This window comes from Strigops habroptila, chromosome Z, assembly GCF_004027225.2.
Source record: "Strigops habroptila isolate Jane chromosome Z, bStrHab1.2.pri, whole genome shotgun sequence".
NCBI classification, from domain to species: Eukaryota; Metazoa; Chordata; class Aves; order Psittaciformes; family Psittacidae; genus Strigops; species Strigops habroptila.
In genome coordinates this window covers 82,469,295-82,488,001 of record NC_044302.2, presented here as the reverse complement: position 1 = coordinate 82,488,001, position 18,707 = coordinate 82,469,295, and the positions used below count along the sequence as shown (strand labels likewise).

General features: G+C 38.7%; 1 protein-coding gene across 10 annotated transcripts in view; it reads left to right on the top strand.

Moving 5' to 3' along the window:
• Positions 1-17,943, top strand: part of GPBP1 (GC-rich promoter binding protein 1) — a 34,936-nt gene extending 16,993 nt beyond the window's left edge. For 4 of the 10 annotated variants that reach the window (XM_030469945.1, XM_030469947.1, XM_030469946.1 and 1 more), the window contains 9 exons: positions 3,269-3,392; positions 4,640-4,863; positions 5,525-5,591; positions 8,022-8,206; positions 9,035-9,175; positions 9,622-9,786; positions 12,353-12,537; positions 14,969-15,071; positions 17,454-17,943. In XM_030469945.1, the coding sequence (XP_030325805.1) occupies positions 3,269-3,392; positions 4,640-4,863; positions 5,525-5,591; positions 8,022-8,206; positions 9,035-9,175; positions 9,622-9,786; positions 12,353-12,537; positions 14,969-15,071; positions 17,454-17,612 (1,353 nt within the window). In that variant the 3' untranslated portion in view covers positions 17,613-17,943. The other 6 variants (XM_030469952.1, XM_030469950.1, XM_030469951.1 and 3 more) reach the window with 6 other exon arrangements.
• The last annotated feature ends 764 nt before the right edge of the window (positions 17,944-18,707 follow it).

Below are 18,707 nucleotides of genomic sequence, written 5' to 3'. Positions count from 1 at the left end.
ATAATATACTAATAATCATTTTAAATATAATTTAATACTTTTTTACTTTTAATACGTTTTCAATTGGAAAAGTAATCAGATCTTAGTTAAATATGGTGTCACAATTACAAAACAATCTTTACCACATATCTCAAGAATCTGCTGGAAAAGCTTTTCCTGCATGCTTTAAGTATAAATACAGCAGGATAAAAGTTCCAGAACTACTCCAATACCACTCAGCTGTATCTGAGGTATGGGTTGTATTTGTCACCTCATTCCTGAATTGTGTGAAATACCTTTGAAAGCATATGTTGTGGATCCTGTTCTCTTCCATGGCACCTCGCCTCAAGAAGTTCAGATAGATTTTCTTTAAGCTCTTCCGAAATCTCTGCAGTTGTATGCTTTCTCCATTGTAGTCTTTGTACTTCACCTGTTTGAAATGCAGCTTATTTGCTTGTGTTACCTCTTTCCTCAGTGATCAGCATTCTGTGATGCACAGCATATTTGGATATTAAACACTTGCAAAGTCTTTTGGTCCTACCCAATGGGTAGTCATTCTTAGTTTACAGAATGAAGCATTTCCTGTCATTCTTCTTTAAGATAGGTCTTAAATGTTATGGCCCCCTCTCCTCTCCATTTCCTAAAACAGATGTTTATTTTTTCTTCCCATATATCAACATAGCATCTGAAGAGCAGATAATAGGGATGGAGATGAAGAGGAAAGGTGGGGTGAGGAAGGCAAGGTGTTTCATGTTTCATGCATAATGGAGCTGGGGTGAGGCTGTGGTATCGACGACATTCAGACTTGAGAAGGAGAAACGAAACTCTGCCCTGTCAGTTTTTATTTCTCTGAAGAGGCACTTAGAGAAACTGCATCTGTAGGAGCTTGATTTCCCCCTCGATCCTGGATAGCTGGGGCTTTTCCTTACGTAAGTAAAGGCTAGCATTACAAAAACCTGATGCCAGGAAGCTGGGATTGTGAATGAGCTTTCTTAATGTGACAGGTACAGATTACAGCTTGACTGAAATCCATTTTACCTATTGCTGATGATTGCCTTTTAAGGATAAGCTTTTATAATATCATCTCCCTGACACTTAATAGCAAAGTCCACTTACAGCTGGGTATCCATTGCTAAGTAGCTTTTCTTCAGGTCTGGAACTACTATTTTTGTGTCAGTGCAGTATTGCAGTTGGGCAGATGGAAATGGGAAGGCACTGTTAATAGTGAAGCCATCTTGGGATACAGACAAAACTTTTCAGAGAGGATTGCTGTAAAATGTGTACGGGAAGATTGCAGGTGGACTGGTAAACTCCATTTTTGCAAACTTTTACTATATGTTCGGCAATAAGACTACTTCTTATACCTCAGAAATCTGTGTTGCTTGCTTGCTTTCCTGGCTGGCTGAAATTGGATAATTTCTCAACTTCCAGAAAGTGCCAATAGATTTCCTGTTGATGACAAAGTGTATGGTCATCTCTGCCACAAGAGCTTTGATGGGCTAATACCTCCACCATGTGGGGAAAGTGCAAACTGCACTGTCTTTGCGCACGGTATAGAGACTTCAGGTTCATTATGTCTTGTGCAACTCAAACACTATGTATGAAATGCTGTCAGTTATACTTAGTGAAAATTTGATCGTTCTTTAAAGTTCATACAAAAAAAAGTTAAGTTACAAAGGCAGTATTAGAAGATTGTTGCATGTAAATGAACGCATGAAGTTGTCTTCCAAAATGTCATCGTCATCTACAGATCTGCAGCTTTCTGAAACTTTTGGCAGCTTATTCAAAACGTGTTATAAGGATTCTTTTTTTTTTTTTTTACTTAAATGTTTGATATTCATTGTCATAATTTTTGAACTACTTAGATATTTTGATAGTTTCTTGTGGTTTTCTGTTTTTTCTCTCCCTCCAAGTTTGTCAAGGAAATAATTCGCTTCCCAGCTCTCAAGTTGAGAGGGCAACCCCTCATTTGAGTTCTGTACCGTAATAACTGTTGAAATAAAGTTGGGGCTTTCATTCTCAGACATAACACCATTACTGCTGTACTTTTTGTCCTGAATGTTATTCAGTCTAGAAAGGAAGCGAGCTTCAGGCAGTGAAGTTGATACTTTGGGTGCAGTAAAGTTCATACTTTCTCATTAAGCTTAGTTTGCTGACACAGTACGTTTCCACATAGCTGTGTGTTTATGCATTTGTAGCTCTTATGGCCCTGGGATGTGCTGATCTCTGGTGCATGTTGACATACATGTGCATAGTAAGTCCGCTGGGGGGGAAGGGGGCTTTGCTTCATCTGCATCAAAGGCTGGCTGTGTGGCGGGGAAGTGCTGGGTAACACAGCCCTCTGCTGTTGCTTGCTGGGAGATGTGTGGTGTGAACAGCAGTAAGACTAAGCACTCCTTTTGCGGAATGAAAATTTATTTGTGAATTTTCAAGATGGAACAGGGAAAGACATCTTACAGTGTTAAAATAGTAAAGCCAGATAGAATTAACAGGGAAGACAGCTGCCATAAGACAGGATCTTTTTTGCTTTAATCCCCTTAGGTATGAGTTTTAGTCAGGATGTATTTTCATCTTTGAGTGCTATTCTCAGTGTAAGATTTTTTAAGTTTCCAAAGTACTTCCTACTGATAGATTAAATATTTTTTCTTTAAATTTCTGCGATGCCTACTTATAAGCTGATAATTTGAAGTATATTTGTATACATCTAATTGAATCGGTGTGCTTTTGACTTTAGATTTTATTTGTGTTTCGTAACTAGTTGCATGTGCCTTATTAATTTGTAATGACAAGACTAATAAATTGGGCCTTTTTTGGATACAGCTGCCTCTGGTGGAAGTGACTTCTTGCTTTCTATGGAATGCATTCCTGTACTCTCTGATGACCCAAATTAAGACCTCAGACTTCTCTTCTGCCTTCCAAGCTGTGACCTGCTCTCCTTTCTTACCTTTTTTTTAGATTTTCTCTCTGCTGCAACACGTCACTTGTGCTCTGTCCTGCTGCCAAAACAAAACAGACACTTGTTTTTTTTACCTTGTGTCACAAGTGTGGTCCTTGGCTCTGTTTCAGTGTCCTGGGGCAGAAGATACAGCTTCCGCTTTGCTAGCATGAGAGATGGTGACATAGCTCTGAACATAGGCATTCCTTAGGGTTGCTGCATTACCTGTCATTCAGGGTCGTTTTAAAAATGAATTGCATGTATACCATGAGTAATGGGCATGTTACAGTTCTGATACTTCAGTTTTGTTATTAATCAGATGTCTCAGGTCCTACTGCTTGTGCTCCTTTACAGTCATCACTGAATTTTGAGAAACATTCTGAAAATTTTTCGTGCACAGAGAATCGTTATGAAGCAAATCGCAGAAGACACAACTCTTCAGATGGGTTTGATCCTAACGTTGGACGGGCTAGTGGAGGTATAATTTAGCTTTCATGGAACATTTTGAATACTTTAAAGCTGTATCATTGCTTTATAGCACTTTAGCTAGAAAAAAGAATCTGGTGGTGAAGTTGAACAAGGACAAATCTAAGGTCTTGCACCTGGGTAAACATAATCCAGAGGTGCAGCACAGGCTGGGATCTACCTGTATGGGGAACAGCTCTGTGGAAAGGGACTTGGGGATCTGGTGGACAACAATGTCAATATAAGTGAACAAGTGTGCTGCTGTGACAAAGAAAGCCAACAGGATGCTGGGTTACATCAACAAGGAGATCACGAGCAGAGTTAGAGATGTCATTATCCCACTCTACTCTGCACTTGTCAGGTCACACCTGGAATACTGTGTTCAGTTTTGGTCCCTGCTATACAAAATAGGTGTGGACAGGCTGGAGAGAGTGCAGAGAAGGGCCACAGAGATGATCCAAGGACTGGGAAGCCTGCCTTATGAGGACAGGCTGAGAGAAGTGGGTTTTTTCAGCCTTGAGAAAAGAAACTTCAGGGGAGACCTTACCACCATGTTCCAGTATTTAAAGGGTGTCTACAAAGAGGATAGAGACTCGGACTTCATTTTTACAAGGAGTCTCGTGGCAAAGACGGGATAATGGGTACAAGATACTCTTGAGGAGATTCTTATTGGACACAAGAGGAAGATTTTTCACAGTGAGAACAATCAGCCACTGGAATAATCTCCCCGGGGGATTAGGTTCTTCAGCGTTGGACACTTCTAAGATTCAGCTGGACAGGGTGCTGGGCCATCTTGTCTAGATTGTGCTTTCAACAAGAAAGGTTGGACCAGATGATCCTTGAGATCCCTTCCAACTTGGTATTCTGTGATTCTATGATAGCTCTCCTATGCTAAATTCTTATTGTGTAATAAAATAGAGGTAATGGAAATACTGATCTTCTGGGAGAGGATGTGAGGACTAGGGTTGGTTAAAGTAGTGTGCTTCCAGGTGTATTTCTCTCTTAAGAAGAAAAGTGTCAAGTTAATATTCTAGCCACCAATATATGAGTGAGTAGCTGTCATTCATCAAGGAGGTTGACCTGTTTTACAGTTGGATTACTGTCCTCTTTCTCCGGCACTGTTTTGTAAGATTTTTCCCTGCTGCTTATGTCAATATTGCATCCCAGAGTATAGAGCTGCTGACTTATCTTCTCTGATAATTTTGCAAAAGTAGAATATTCTTCTAAGTTGTTTGTAATTATATTTCTTCAAAATCTAAGGGTATTTTGGAAGAAAAGAGAAGAATGGTTGGCGTTCACAAGGCAGAAATTTTACAGAAAATTTAAACCATCGTGGGGGGTACTATGGTGGAGGTTCCCGTGCTCGTGCCAGCACTTTCCACTGTGGAAAAGGCCAAGGACTGCATGAAAACAATGTACCTGATAACAAAACTGGGAAGAAGGAAGACAGAGGAGTACCCAAGCAGTTTGAGGCTGAGGATTTTGTAAGTTAATTGTAATTTCAATTTTAATAAACAAGGTTTCATTGTTTCTCTAAGTGCCGTTTTGTCCATTACAAGCTACTTCTTGAGATTTCACCAGTTTCAGATCATCATATAAGGGATCGCCCTACCCATAAGTAAGAGGGTGCTAGTCATTTGTCCACTAACTTGTTTCTCTTTTTATATCCAGTTTTTATCATATGCTTTTTATTGTCACTTAAGTGTTCAAGTGAAACTACAGTAGGGTTCCAGTTTACTGTGGTATGTGTATGTATTAAATTCTACACAGTTACCTTACTGGAAATCTGAAGTACTAACAAAGTGATCTTTCTACCAATGGCCCTTTGAGATGCTGTGCTTCAATGTAAAATTGTAGAATGTAAGAGGAAGGTGAGCTTCCTCTTCGAAGAACGGTACATCACTGTTTTTTGCTTTCTCTGGGCAGTTTATGTAATGTTATTGACTGCTGCCTGCGATGTTTTGTTGGGAAAGAGAAACAGGTGAACGCTGACCTATTTGAGTCACAGGGAGAAGTGTCTAGTCTGTCTCCGTTTAAAAATCTTTGTCAGCAGAGGACATACTGCCGATACCATTGTGGTTCTTTATTTCATTGGTCCTAGAATTCAAGAATTATTTTTTTAATAATGGTGGAACTTTCTTTCAGCCATCTTTGAACCCTGAATATGAGAGGGAACCAAACCAGAATAAATCTTTTGCTGCAGGTGTGTGGGGTGAGTATTTTTGATGTTTTTAAATGTGAAAATGTAGTGGAGATCTGAAGTTGTTTTGTTTGAAACATAGGAATTTCTTTTAGAATTATAATGGTACAGCTTTAAATTACAAAGCTGTAGGTTGAAATTGAGGAAACTTCGATATTATTACAGTGTAAGTATCTTTTTGATAACAGTAATAGTTCTATTTGGATATCAATTTGTTGGTCTGTAGATGCAGCCACAACTAGGATTCTTTCCCAGAACAAGCGTACATCTTTTTTTGTAAAGTTGTCAAGAGTTTTATCTTCACTTTTATTTTCAAGAGGAAATGCAGTGAAGGTGGGTCACCTAAACTAGTGATGTGATTGCTAGCTGAAGACTGTAAAAGAATGCTTCTGACTGATTAGAGCTGTTGGAAGAGTTTGGAGAGGGACCTAGGAGGGATGAGAAAGGCGTGTTTGCTTGCAGAGGTTTAAGGTCTCTTCCTGAAAGCAGATTTCTTAAGCTGTTGGTAGTGATTATGAAAGTGATTATGAATTACTTGTACAAATCCAATCCTGAGAACTGAAGCGTAGTCTGGGATTGCCTTCTCATCTCACCTGATTAAATTTGCTACCACTTTACAATTCTGTGGGCTTTATATAGTCAATTGTTCATCCTTAAGATGGTGGCAGCTTTAGACTGCACAGGTTTTAAAGTAATAAACCTACTGAAAATAAGTAGCTTTTTCTTTATGAAGAAATAACTTTAATTAAACAAAAAAGCTACTACGTTAACTGTTGCCAATGCTGAGATCTTAAATGATACTTTAGTTTGCTGATTCTTTTTCTCATACTTCCCCAATATGTTTTGTACTCTTAGGTAATACTAGGTGTAGATCAGCCCCTCAACTTAAATATCTAATTGATAAGAACTTTTGTAGAAGCCTGAAAATTGGACTGATTTCCAGTTTTGTGTGTTTAGCAGCTTTTGTGTGAAAATCAGGAAAGACAGTTATCTTTTTAAAAAAGAGCAACAATGACTAAACTGTTTCCTAACCAAGCTGGGAATAATTACATAACAATTGGAGTGTTTTACAACCTTTGCAGCACTCTGGTTGTGCTGCTGCATGATGTGGCATAGCTTGATCTGCAGGAGGGCAAGCTTTCCAAGCTTTTTGGATCTCACTCTTCACAAGCAAAGGAAGGAACGTTTCTGTTAGCTATGTAAAATCAAGAGAATGATTTACTTCGGAGGGGACCTTTAAGGACCAGGCAGTCGAACCTATAAGCTACAGTGCAGTGCTTTGTTACATCTTACAGCTCGGTATCTTGCTGTATTACAGGTCTGCAATTGCAAATCTTGTTTTATAATTGAAAAACTGAAATTAAAGCTGTTATTCCCTTTTAAAGGAAGCAATACTGAGGACAGGAGAAATGTTAATGTCCTCTTCTAATGCCTGTTAAAAATGTGTGCTTCTATTAGATTTCCTTTTACCTTGTATATATGTGATGGCAGCATGCAAGTATTATGGAAAGTATTTTCATAAAGTTCAGTCAGGCCTAACTATACAATTATCGTGAATGTTTTTTAAAGAAAGCTAAAGAAGGATATAGTGACTCTGCTTGTGAAGTAGAAGTGCTTGCAGGGAAAGGAGATAATCTTGGAAAGGGCTGTTAATGCACTTCTTAAAAATTTTAGAACTGTTTTTAGTAGATGCTCTCTAGAACTGTTATGTCAGTTACTTAGTATGTCTCTTAATTAGTGCTCTCTTGAACATGAAAATGTAAGCTTCATTTGTTCTGTTATGCTTATCTGAGGCGTGGAGATAGAGAAACTGGTCATTGCCATTATGCAAATATTTATCTCACATTTATAGAGCCTCAGAGGGGAGCATTTGGCTCTAAACTGACCTGTTAATAAATATATAAGTAATTATTCTTGTAGTAACCTTAAAGAGTAATATGAAAATCATAATCTCTTTTAAATATTAGATAACTAGCAACAAATAATAGTATTTGGATTTTAGATTTGCAAACAAGAACTGTGTAGCTGGCTACTGTGAAGAATATCTTTACTTCCAAAAGTAAAATTGCAGCATTGCCAAGTGAAATGTTTTACAAATGCTGGTTGTAGAAAATGGAACAGAACCTGTGTCTATCCAGGTTTGTACAGTGTGTCATTTGTGGAACTAGTACTGGACTAAGTTCTTGATTTATGTCTGTTTCCTTTGGACCTTATGGCTATCCAGTACCTTATGAAGTAGAAATTTAAAATCATATACGTAAGTGCACGCACACACAAGCATGTATATTTATGTATTGCATATGTATAGCATATATATGTAAAAGCATATATATGTGTATATATATAAGCATATATATAAAAAAAAAAGTGTTTGTGTGTGTGTGTATACATATGTGTATCTATCTATATATATATACACATAGTTCCTTTCTTTTTTTCCAGAGTACCCTTTGAATCCTAAATCTAGATCTCAGAGAATGCTAGTCATTAAAAAGGGCAGTACAAAAGAAGTGCAGATATCTGGATTCCCAGTAGTAGGAAGTCTTCATTCACAGGCAGTAAAGAATGGAACTGGCACAAGTGTTTACAAAGGATTAGTCCCTAAGCCTGTCACTCCAGTCGTGAAGGTGAGTCTTGAATATATGGGTACATTCATGGATACATGAACAACATATTGAAAAAAATGATTCTGTAGTTCCGAATGTGCTTATTTCACCCTGAGAGTACTGTTCCAGAGTACTGTGCTTTTGGCTCTCGGTAAGTGCAGCACACCCTAAAAGTGAATGGAAACAATTTTTTGTCACTTTTATTTTTAAACTTTACTGTGCTTGGATCTCTCTTTCTCATTTACCTTTTTTGAGAAGTGCAAGAACTGTACAAGTGAGAGTGAAAAGGTTGTTTTTAACTCATGGAATAGCAATGCCTTTTGTATATACTATTTTTAACAGAAGAATAGACACCTAGTGGAAAGAGATAGCCAGCATAAAAATATCCTCAGAATTTATCTCAGTTATTGATAGATATGATATTGCAACCTATTAGTGTCATTCTGGGCCCTTCCCAAATGCGACTTTCCATATTCATCTCTAGATTATTGTTTCAGGAGTTTTTCTATGCTCCTGAGAGTATATGATGGAGTAGTTCCTAACTCTCTAACATTCTTCATTAAAAACAATTCTTTCTTCTGTTGAAGACTCATACTTTCATTCTTAACTGCTCAAATATGAGGGTATTAATGGTTTTTGAATTTTAGTCTTTATATAAAAAATTTAAACAGTATTTATAAGTGTGAAGTTGCTCATGAACAGTCTCCTTTGCACAAGAAGACAGTTGTTTGCACTAAATTATGGTTGTAGTTATGATTTGCTTTTGTATAATCATTTTCCTGAAGATTCCTGAAAATAATCCTATTGTAGTTAATGACTCTTTAAATTCCTGTTTAAATTTTTGTTTAGCCTACACAGTGGAAAAGCCAAGCAAAAGAAAATAAACTTGGGAATCTTTTTCCTCATGAATCTGCATATGGTGTTGGCAATTCCAGTCCTATCAAATCAACTGCCAAGGCATTTACTGTATCACAAAATTCAGTGAAAGAGGTAAAGCAATGAAATCTATAAAATGTTTAATTTGGTTAGATAAGCAGATCAGTAAGTTATATTCAGAATTGTATTCAATAACTTTTTTTCAGAAGGAATATCACTGGCCTTTAAGTACTGCACAATTTGCTTTGTAAATTTGATTTGGTGTAAAAATAGTGCATTAGGAAGTATAACCTGAAGAGTTTAAACTTCAGAACTGCTAATGGTATGATACACTTTAGAAGGTGCACTGTTTATTAGCAGTGCTCCATAAACCTGCATTTCTAGTTTACATGTAAGAACTACATATCCTGAAATTCAAGTATCTTCCCTCTGCTTTTGACTGTGGATATATGTGAAACCTGAAACTACAGGGGCCAGGGAGTCTTTTTGTCTTTCATTCAAAGTTTTCTAAATGAATGTAAATTTTCTAACACACTTTCTTTCCTGACTCCCTACATTAGTATAATCGGTCAAATTCTTCATCCCCTGTTGACAAAGTTGGTCAGCCTCGTTTAACAAAATTGACAAGAATGCGGGCTGATAAGAAGAGTGAATTTTTGAAAACACTGAAACAAGACAGAGTGGAAGAGGAACATGAAAACGAGAATGATGCTGCGCAAAATAAGGTAGTTTTGTTCATACCTATTGTATGTATATATTGTACTACAGTAGTAGTTCTCAGAGGGACCATAAACTAGTTTTTATTTTGCTGTAAACAGCTGTTAAGTCATGTTCTAAGATCTCTAAATGACATTTTGATGAATTTGAAGTTGTTCCAAGTACTATTCTTCCTCCAGTGCTTCTTTGTAGTTTCTTTTTCTTTTATCTTACGCAGTATCTGTTCGTACATGTTAATAGCTCAGGTACGTCTGTGTCTGTAGCAACAACAAAAAGAATAAATTAAGCTTAGTACACTGACATAATCATGGAATCGTTTAGGTTGGAAAAGATGTTTAAGGTTGAGTCCAACCATTAACCTGGCACTGCCAAGTCCACCACTAAACCATGTCCCTAAGTGTCACATCTACACATTTTTAAATACCTCCAGCGATGGTGACTTGACCACTTCCCTGGGCAGCCTGGCCCAATAGCTCTTCTCCTTTCAGAGAAGATATTTTCCCTAATATCCAATCTAAACCTCCACTGGCAGAACTTGGGGCCGTTTCTTCTCCTGTTGCTTGTTACGTGGGAGAAGAGGCTGAGCCACACCTCACTACAGCCTCCTTTCAGGTAGTTGTAGAAAGTGATCACGTCCCCCTGAGCCTTCTCTTCTCCAGACTAAACAGTCCCGGTTCCTTAGACTTTCCTTGTGCTCCAGACGCTTTACCAGCTCTGTCGCCCTTCTCTGCACCTGCTCCAGCACCTCTATGTCTCTCCTGTAGTGAGGGGCCCAGAACTGAACACAGGATTCGAGGTGCAGCCTCACCAGTGCCCAGTACGGGGGGATGATCACTGCCCTGGCACTGCTGCCACACTATTGCTGATACAGGCCAGGATGCTGCTGGTCTCCTTGGGTGGATCCCATCTGGCTCCCTTGTGGATGGCAGTATTCCCTACCTGGGCTGTTAGTTATCCTACAAAACATTTGATTGAAAAACTTGGTTCTGCTTCTCAAACCATTTCCTTTCTAGTTAAGAGTGTTTAGATAGCGAGAAATACCCTTATCTTGGTGTAGTCATACAAGCAGTTGTTCAAATTATGCATATATGAATAACCCGGTTTTACTTCCTAGCTGAGAACTTGGTGGCCTGTTCTGGCTGTATTTGTCAGATTTCTTTCAATCTGAATCTGTTTTTTGAGTACTTAGCTATCACCAGAGAATATTTGTGTCAGTGCTACAAGCCACCAATAAGCCATAAGCATAGTTATCATACTAACAGGTGTGAAAAGATGTTAAACCAATCACCTAATAGTTGTCCTACTTTCAACATTCATTTTAATGATCATCAGTAGAAGACATGGTGTGCAACTGAGTGGATGGGGAGATAACTGCGTAACAGTCTTACATCATCCTGTTTATAGAATTTTAAGGCCTGCAGTAACAGATTTCACCTCTGAAACAAAGCAAATCATAATCAGTAGCTGAATCATGCTTGGAATAAGCTATTTTGCCCAAAGTGTATTGACATTGTTTAATATTTTTATCAATTTTGTTTGATAATCTGAGATCCATTCTTCAGGCATATGATTTAACAGCTGAATGTATGTTTATTGTGATACTTGTTCTTAAGAAGTTCTTGCTCAGGATTCTAAAATTTCTGGAGTGAGAAAAAAATGTTAATGATGGTCTTGATCCTGGACTCCGAAGTATGGTTTCTTAGAAGTGCAAAACTGGCTTATTGAGTGATTGCCACCTGCTGTGGATAGTGCTGTCATATGGCCGCTTTAGGGATTTTGTTGTCAAAAGGGTATTAACTAGGTAATCATTGTACTCTCCTCTCTGTTTTTGTAGTTGGTGAGACTTCTGGGGCTGGTTGGCTCATTACATTAAATAAGAATTACAGTTTGCTGAATGAGTAGAATAAAAAGAAACGTCACTGGTTTATAGAATTAAAGAGCTATTAATATTTGAGTGAACCTGAACAGTCTGCTTTCTAAATAAACTTTCTTAATAGTTCTTATTTTGTGGCTACTAAGTCACAGTTCTGGCAACTGAGAAGGTGTGGTGAATACATGTGTGTAGGGGGAGTTGTCTCAATTTAAGGAGCAGCACCCAGTCTTTCTGAACACGTGGCAGGTGACTTTCTGATTGAGGTATGGTGGCTGCAACCTCTCCTATACACTAAGTAAGTTTGAAAACTTTTGTGCTTTCAAACTTCTGACACACATTTCTGATACTTAATCAGGAACATTGTTTGCAAGTTCACAGATAACCTCTTATTTCAGTGAGTATGAAAGGCAGCTTAAATAAGTTTGAATTTTAAGATATATTTGAAACTTCATGGAAAAAATTTTGAGGCAGAGCATGGGAGTTGCTTTCCACATTACTTTTTCAGTGGCATAACTTAAGATTTATGTAGTATTCAGGTATTGCAAACTCTAGAGTATGAACAGAATTACCACAGAAGTAGTATAGAATGTCTCCATTTAAACTGAACTTAAATGGAATCACTGAATTGCAGCACTTGCAGATGTTTACTTGTGAATAGAATTTTCTTTAAAACTTTGTAACATATAATTATTTTTTGACAGAATGATGAGTCCTTTAACTTGCATAACCGCAGCAGTCCTCCTCATGAGAGAGATGTAAACCAAAACTTTGAAAATGAAATTCCACAGGAGAATGGCAATGCTTCAGTTACATCTCAACAAATCATTGAATCTTCAGCTTTCCCTCAGGCAAATGTTCTTTCAAGCTCACTTGAGGCAGAGCATAGGTATGTACTTTATATAATATGGAGAGCATAGGTATGTACTTTATGTAATATAGAGTGTTCCTTCATGGCAAGTAAGCATGTCATAAATTCTTACTAGTTAAGAAGTCAGAATCTGAAAACCGAGAACACATAAAATGTTTAATGAGTAGTGCCAAAGTTTATCTTTAAGACATGTACTAATGTAATGTGAAATATACTTCATTTCCACTAGACTTGAGTGCTGATTTAAACTTGCTTTACTAAAAATTCGATGTATTTCCTTATAAAGAAATAAAACAAACTGCACAGTGACTTCATCCCTCTGATTTTGGTCTGTATATCTATGAGGAATAGTGCATGTAACTGCTATTTGTATTAATAATCTTTCAATGGCTGCATCTTATGCAGTCTTATGCAACTTAAGTGAGTTTTTCCTTCTTGTTCATTACTTCTGTATCTGACGAGTTGACATTGTCAGCAGTATCACAAGAAAATATACTGGAAAGGGAGAAAGTAACTTCAAAAATGGATTGAAATATTTTTAGTGTCTCAGAAAAGTAACTGCAGTAGCAACTGGTAGAGATGAGCTGCTTGGAAATCACAACTCAGTCTGGAGATACTCTTGTCATGAGCTCTGTCAGATTCTTACTGTTTCTGGCAACTACAGAATTGCAGTGATTTTGTTTGTTTATAGTGGTAGATTATAGGTATAAATTGGATTAGAGAACTTTCATATTTGTAGTATCTGCACAGGAAATTTTGATGACCTCTTATCCCTTGTGAGGATAAAAAATGAATGTACCTTGCTCTGTTCCCATTTTCCACCACTGGCTGTGGAAACAGAAATCTTTGACCACTAGAGGCTGCTGATGCTGACTTTTTTACTAGAAGGTAGGAATCCAGTCTAGCCCTCATTTTTCAATTCAGATGATTTGAATGGCCTTCGTAGGTTTTCCGTGCATGTGTCTGTCTTTTGTGGTATCCCAGAAAGGCTGTGTCTCCATTAGTGTCCCAGCCCTTTGGCTATGACTTCTGCATACATGTAGGCCGTTGTTATGTGGTAAGCCTTTTTGTAGTAAATTTGACTTGAAGTGCCCAGCTTAACTCAACAAGGATACTTGTGCATACCTGATAACAGTATTGGCATATCTTGTATAAAAGATATCTTGGGCTTCCGTTGTGCTGGGGAAGTTTCCAAAATGCAGCCGTCCTGTTGGTGTCAAGTTTGCTAATCTGAAGTTTAATTTTTTTCATGTAGATCACCCTTTTAACCATTCTAGAAGTCTTGTGTTGGTTTATAGGGACAGTGGCCCTGCTAACTTTAGACAGTGTTGCTTAAATGTTAATTAGTCATTGCCTTAAATTTAGTTTACATTAACAGGAGCTCTGTGGCTGTTCACTTTATTGTACAGAATATTTTTAACGTTTTACCTTGCTTCAGTAAAACTTTCTAACTCAAATTGCTATTGCCAAAAATATAACTGTCATTGAACTGCATTTGGCATTGTGATTCTTTTTCTGTATGTCTATACAAATGCACTCATTCTCTTGAAAGAGAGTTTTGGATGACTTGCATTTTATTTCTGCTGCTTCCTGAGGATTTAGTTGTTCCTGGCTGTCACATTGTCCGATTTGGCCCAAATACTACAGAGGATGTAATTTCCTTTCTGTACCTTTTTTTTTTCCTTTTTGTTAAACAGAGTAATGCTTTTTTCCGTTTTCCCCTTCTACAATTCCAGATTTTTACTATGAAACATCTTTATTTTCTATGAAATAGCTTTAATTTCCCTCGTCATATAAGGTCAAAGGTGCATGGTTTGCCTGAAGAACATGCTGATCTTTTTTGCACAAACTTTGCAGCAAGAGAACTTACTATCTTGGTTGTTAAATATCACGGTGTCTTCATTCTCAGATAACGCCTGTTTTTACAGTGGAGCGGCTTCATATGTAAAACCACTCTCTTCCTGCTCAGATACTGCTGTCCCACTTCGGGCACTCGCTAAACCATGTTGATTATTGCGTCTTTGGATATCTCAAACTTAGTCATGAGAGGAATCTGTCTCTTTTTTCTTTTCATCCTGTCATGGCTTAAACACAGCTGGTAACTAAGTATCATGTAGCCTCATGCTCCACCAGAGCAGTTGTGCAATGAAAGTGCATTCTTAATTTTCCACCTGACAAAGATGTCTGTCTCAAAATGAAGGTACAGGTTTTACCACATGTAGTGGTAAAACAGGGTGATCTGTGAAAGACCTGAGAATTCTCAACTTCTGTGCTTTACTTATTTATTTATTATCTTTTGTAAGCTTTTTAACCTATCTTTAAGTAAGAGTTTGTTCGAAAAAGGTTGTGGACTGATTAATCCATTTGTTAGAGATCTTCACACAAATACGTAGGCACAGCTTGAAATGTGTGTAGCAAGTTCCTTAATCTTGTCCTTTTTAATTTAAAGGTTATTAAAGGAGATGGGCTGGCAGGAAGACAGTGAAAATGATGAAACATATGCTCCACTAACAGAGGATGAGATGAGGGAGTTCCGTGTCATTAGTGAACAGGTAACACTAATATTCCCATATAAACTTGTAATTGGCTACCCTAAATGCCTGTCTTTGAGGAGGATCTGCAGTAATTTTGATTGTTAGGGATGTTGCTGTTTCACTATCATTTAGAATCATAGAATCATAGAGTCATTCGGGTTGGAAAGGACCTTAAGATCATCTAGTTCCAACCCCCTTGCCATGGGCAGGGACACCTCGCACTAAGCGATGTCACCCAAGGCTCTGTCCAGCCTGGCCTTGAACACTGCCAGGGATGGAGCATTCACAGCTTCATTGGGCAACCCGTTCCAGTGCCTCACCACCCTCACTGTAAAGAACTTCTTCCTTATATCTAACCTGAGCTTCCCCTGTTTAAGTTTGAAGCCATTACCCCTTGTCCTGCCACTACAGTTCCTAATGAAGAGTCCCTCCCCAGCATCCTTGTAGGCCCCCTTCAGATACTGGAAGGCTGCTATGAGGTCTCCATGCAGCTTCTCTTCTCCAGGCTGAACAGCCCCAACTTTCTCAGCCTGTCTTCATACGGGAGATGCTCCAGCCCCCTGATCATCCTCATGGCCCTCCTCTGGACTCGCTCCGACAGCTCCATGTCCTTCTTATGTTGAGGACACCAGAACTGTACACAATACTCCAAGTGAGGTCTCACGAGAGCAGAGTAGAGGGGCAGGATCACCTCCTTTGAGCTGCTGGTCACGCTTCTTTTGATGCAGCCCAGGATACGGTTGGTTTCTGGGCTGTGAGCGCACACTGAAGCCGGCTCATGTTAAGCTTCTCATCAACCAACACCCCCAAGTCCTTCTCTGCAGGGCTGCTCTGAATCCCTTCTCTGCCCAACCTGTAGCAGTGCCTGAGATTGTCCTGACCCAGGTGTAGGACCTTGCACTTGGCTTGGTTAAACTTCATAAGGTTGGCATCGGCCTGCTTCACAATTGTGTTCAGGTCTCTCTGGATGGCATCCCTTCTCTCCAGCCTATCAACCAAACCACACAGCTTGGTGTCATTAGCAAACTTGCTGAGGGTGCATCAGTCCCACTGTCCATGTCGCCAACAAAGATGTTGAACAACACAGGTCCCGACACCGAACCCTGAGGGACACCACTCATTACTGTTTTCCAACTGGACATTGAGCTGTTGACCACAACTCTTTGCGTGCGGCCATTCAGCCAGTTCTTTATCCACTGAGTGGTCCATCCATCAAATTGATGTTTCTCCAATCTAGAGACAAGGATGTCACGCGGGACAGTGTCGAACGCTTTGCACAAGTCCAGGTAGATGACGTCATCTGCTCTGCCGCTGTGTATCAGTTCTGTGGCTCCATCATAGAAGGCCACCAAATTGGTGAGGCAGGACTTGCTCTTAGTGAAGTCATGTTGGCTGTCACCAACCACCTTGTTGTTTCTCATGTGCCTTAGCATGTTTTCCAGGAGAATCTGCTCCAAGATTTTGCCAGGCACAGAGGTGAGGCTGACTGGTCTGTAGGTCCCCGGGTCTTCTGCCTTCCCCTTCTTGAAAATGGGGGTTATATTTCTCTTTTTCCAGTCATCAGGAACTTCGCCTGACTGCCATGATTTTTCAAATGTGCTGCACAGTGGCTTAGCAACTTCATTCGCCAGCTCCTTCAGGACCCACAGATGGATTTCATCAGGTCTTAGTAAGGACGCAACACTCCTGAGCCTGTAGCAGATGATCCTTGAATATCAACCTGCAGTGTTGGGCCCCGCTGCCCTCTAGGACTGTATCCCATGGAACCTTACTAAGCAGGTTCCTGAAGAGGCCGAAGTCTGCTCTCTTGAAGTCCAGGGCAGTGAGCTTGCTGCATGCTCTTCTCACTGTCCTGACGATCTCAGTATTGCACTTTTGGAAGAATAATTGCTTTAAAAAGATAGGGGAGCAGTGCTTATTGTTGGTAAGGCCTATTCTCAAAGTATCAGGGGAAGGGTAAAGGAGCATTGCTTCTGAGTAGTTTCAGCATTGCTGTACTAGAATAGCACAGGCTTTCTAGCTCCTCAGCTTAGCCTGAGGAAGGGGAATTTTCTTTTATGTCATTTTTCGTGTATGTCATTTCCTTGCTTCTCCAAATCTGAGTTGTCTCTGGAAATTAACAGACATTTAATTCTCTAGTAGCAAAGTCTGAAAAGGCACTCTAGACTTGATTTTTATTTTCTTTTATTTTTTTTTCGGTTACAAATGTTGTATATACCTGAATGGGTAAGTGAGGAGGAGCTGGAATGGGGAACCTTACGGGATATTAAATCTGAATAGCTGATGCTTCTTTAAGTCTAGCCACAGACATATTAATTAGAGCATTTGGAATGTCGAAATGCAACAGGTTGTTGTGTTTACTTTTTATTTCTCTATATACATCTCATTTTCTCATTTCAGTTACAAAGAAATGGTCTTCGGAAAAATGGCATTTTGAAAAACGGCCTCATCTGCAATTTTAAATTTAGCCCCTGGAAAATCAGCACTTTCAAACCTGCTCTGGAGAATGAGGATTCCGAGACGAGCAGCAGCGATACATCAGATGATGATGATGTGTGAAGACCTTTGTAACACCTGTAGAAGCCTGTTTTGATCTCATGATGATTTGGGGATATGTTGTCCAAAAAGATTTTCTAATTTATATAGTAATATACCCAGTAGAAAAAAACTGATGTAACTTTTCTCTGAAGAAAGCAAGAAATGTTGGGTTGGGAGTGTTGAACATTACTATAACTTCTTTGTAAACAAATGTTGTAGAACGAGGGCTTGGATTGACCCAGCATTGGCCTTCTTCGTCACTGAAGCATTTCTGACTAGCAGTGTGACAATGTAACAAAGCAGACTTTCATGTTTAATAATAAAACTGAAGAATTGTGTAATGTCTTGCAAAGCTTCTGTTTTAATTTTCCAAGTCTATAAGAAAAAAAAGGGCAGCTTGACACAACATTCTGCTTGCCAAGTCATTTCTTTGTTACAGTGGAAATCCTTGCATCCACTTTGTACGCAAAAAGACAATGTAGCGTGTTGGCTAAAAATGAGCAAAGTGCACTAAATCTCTTTTACTTAGTTGAGCTGTTGTACTGTTCTTCTTCCACCCACTCTTCCACCCGTAACTGCTCTTTAACCAGTTGTAGTGTAGTAGTTATTAATGGCAAAACCCTGTGTTGCATTCCAAGTTTCTAGAACAAACCCTTAAATGTAAAGCTTTATGGGGACATTGTAAGACCCAGTATTCTCACGCCGAACACATTTCTTAATGGGAAAATAAACCTTTTGATTTTACTATTCACATACAGGAAAATAATTGCACTGGCTGGATTTGTCCACTACATGGAAAATAAACTGATTTACAGAGTATTGTCTCAGTGCATAGCAACAAGGGTATTGTTTTTAAATCTGGTAAGTTTTGTTTGCGTTTGTGTTAAATGTACTCTGGCAGCACTGACTGCATTTCAGAATGAGGTAAAAATATTTTCCTCTCCAGATCTTACTTTTATAGCAGCAGAAGTATGTCTATGCAATAAGCACCTCTTTTGCTTATTTGTGATCACACATTTAAAAAACAATATTGTATTATTTATAGGTTTATTTGGTTCATTTTAGTTCTTTAAATATTTTCCACAGTTTTGTACAAACTATGTTGCATTGATTCGT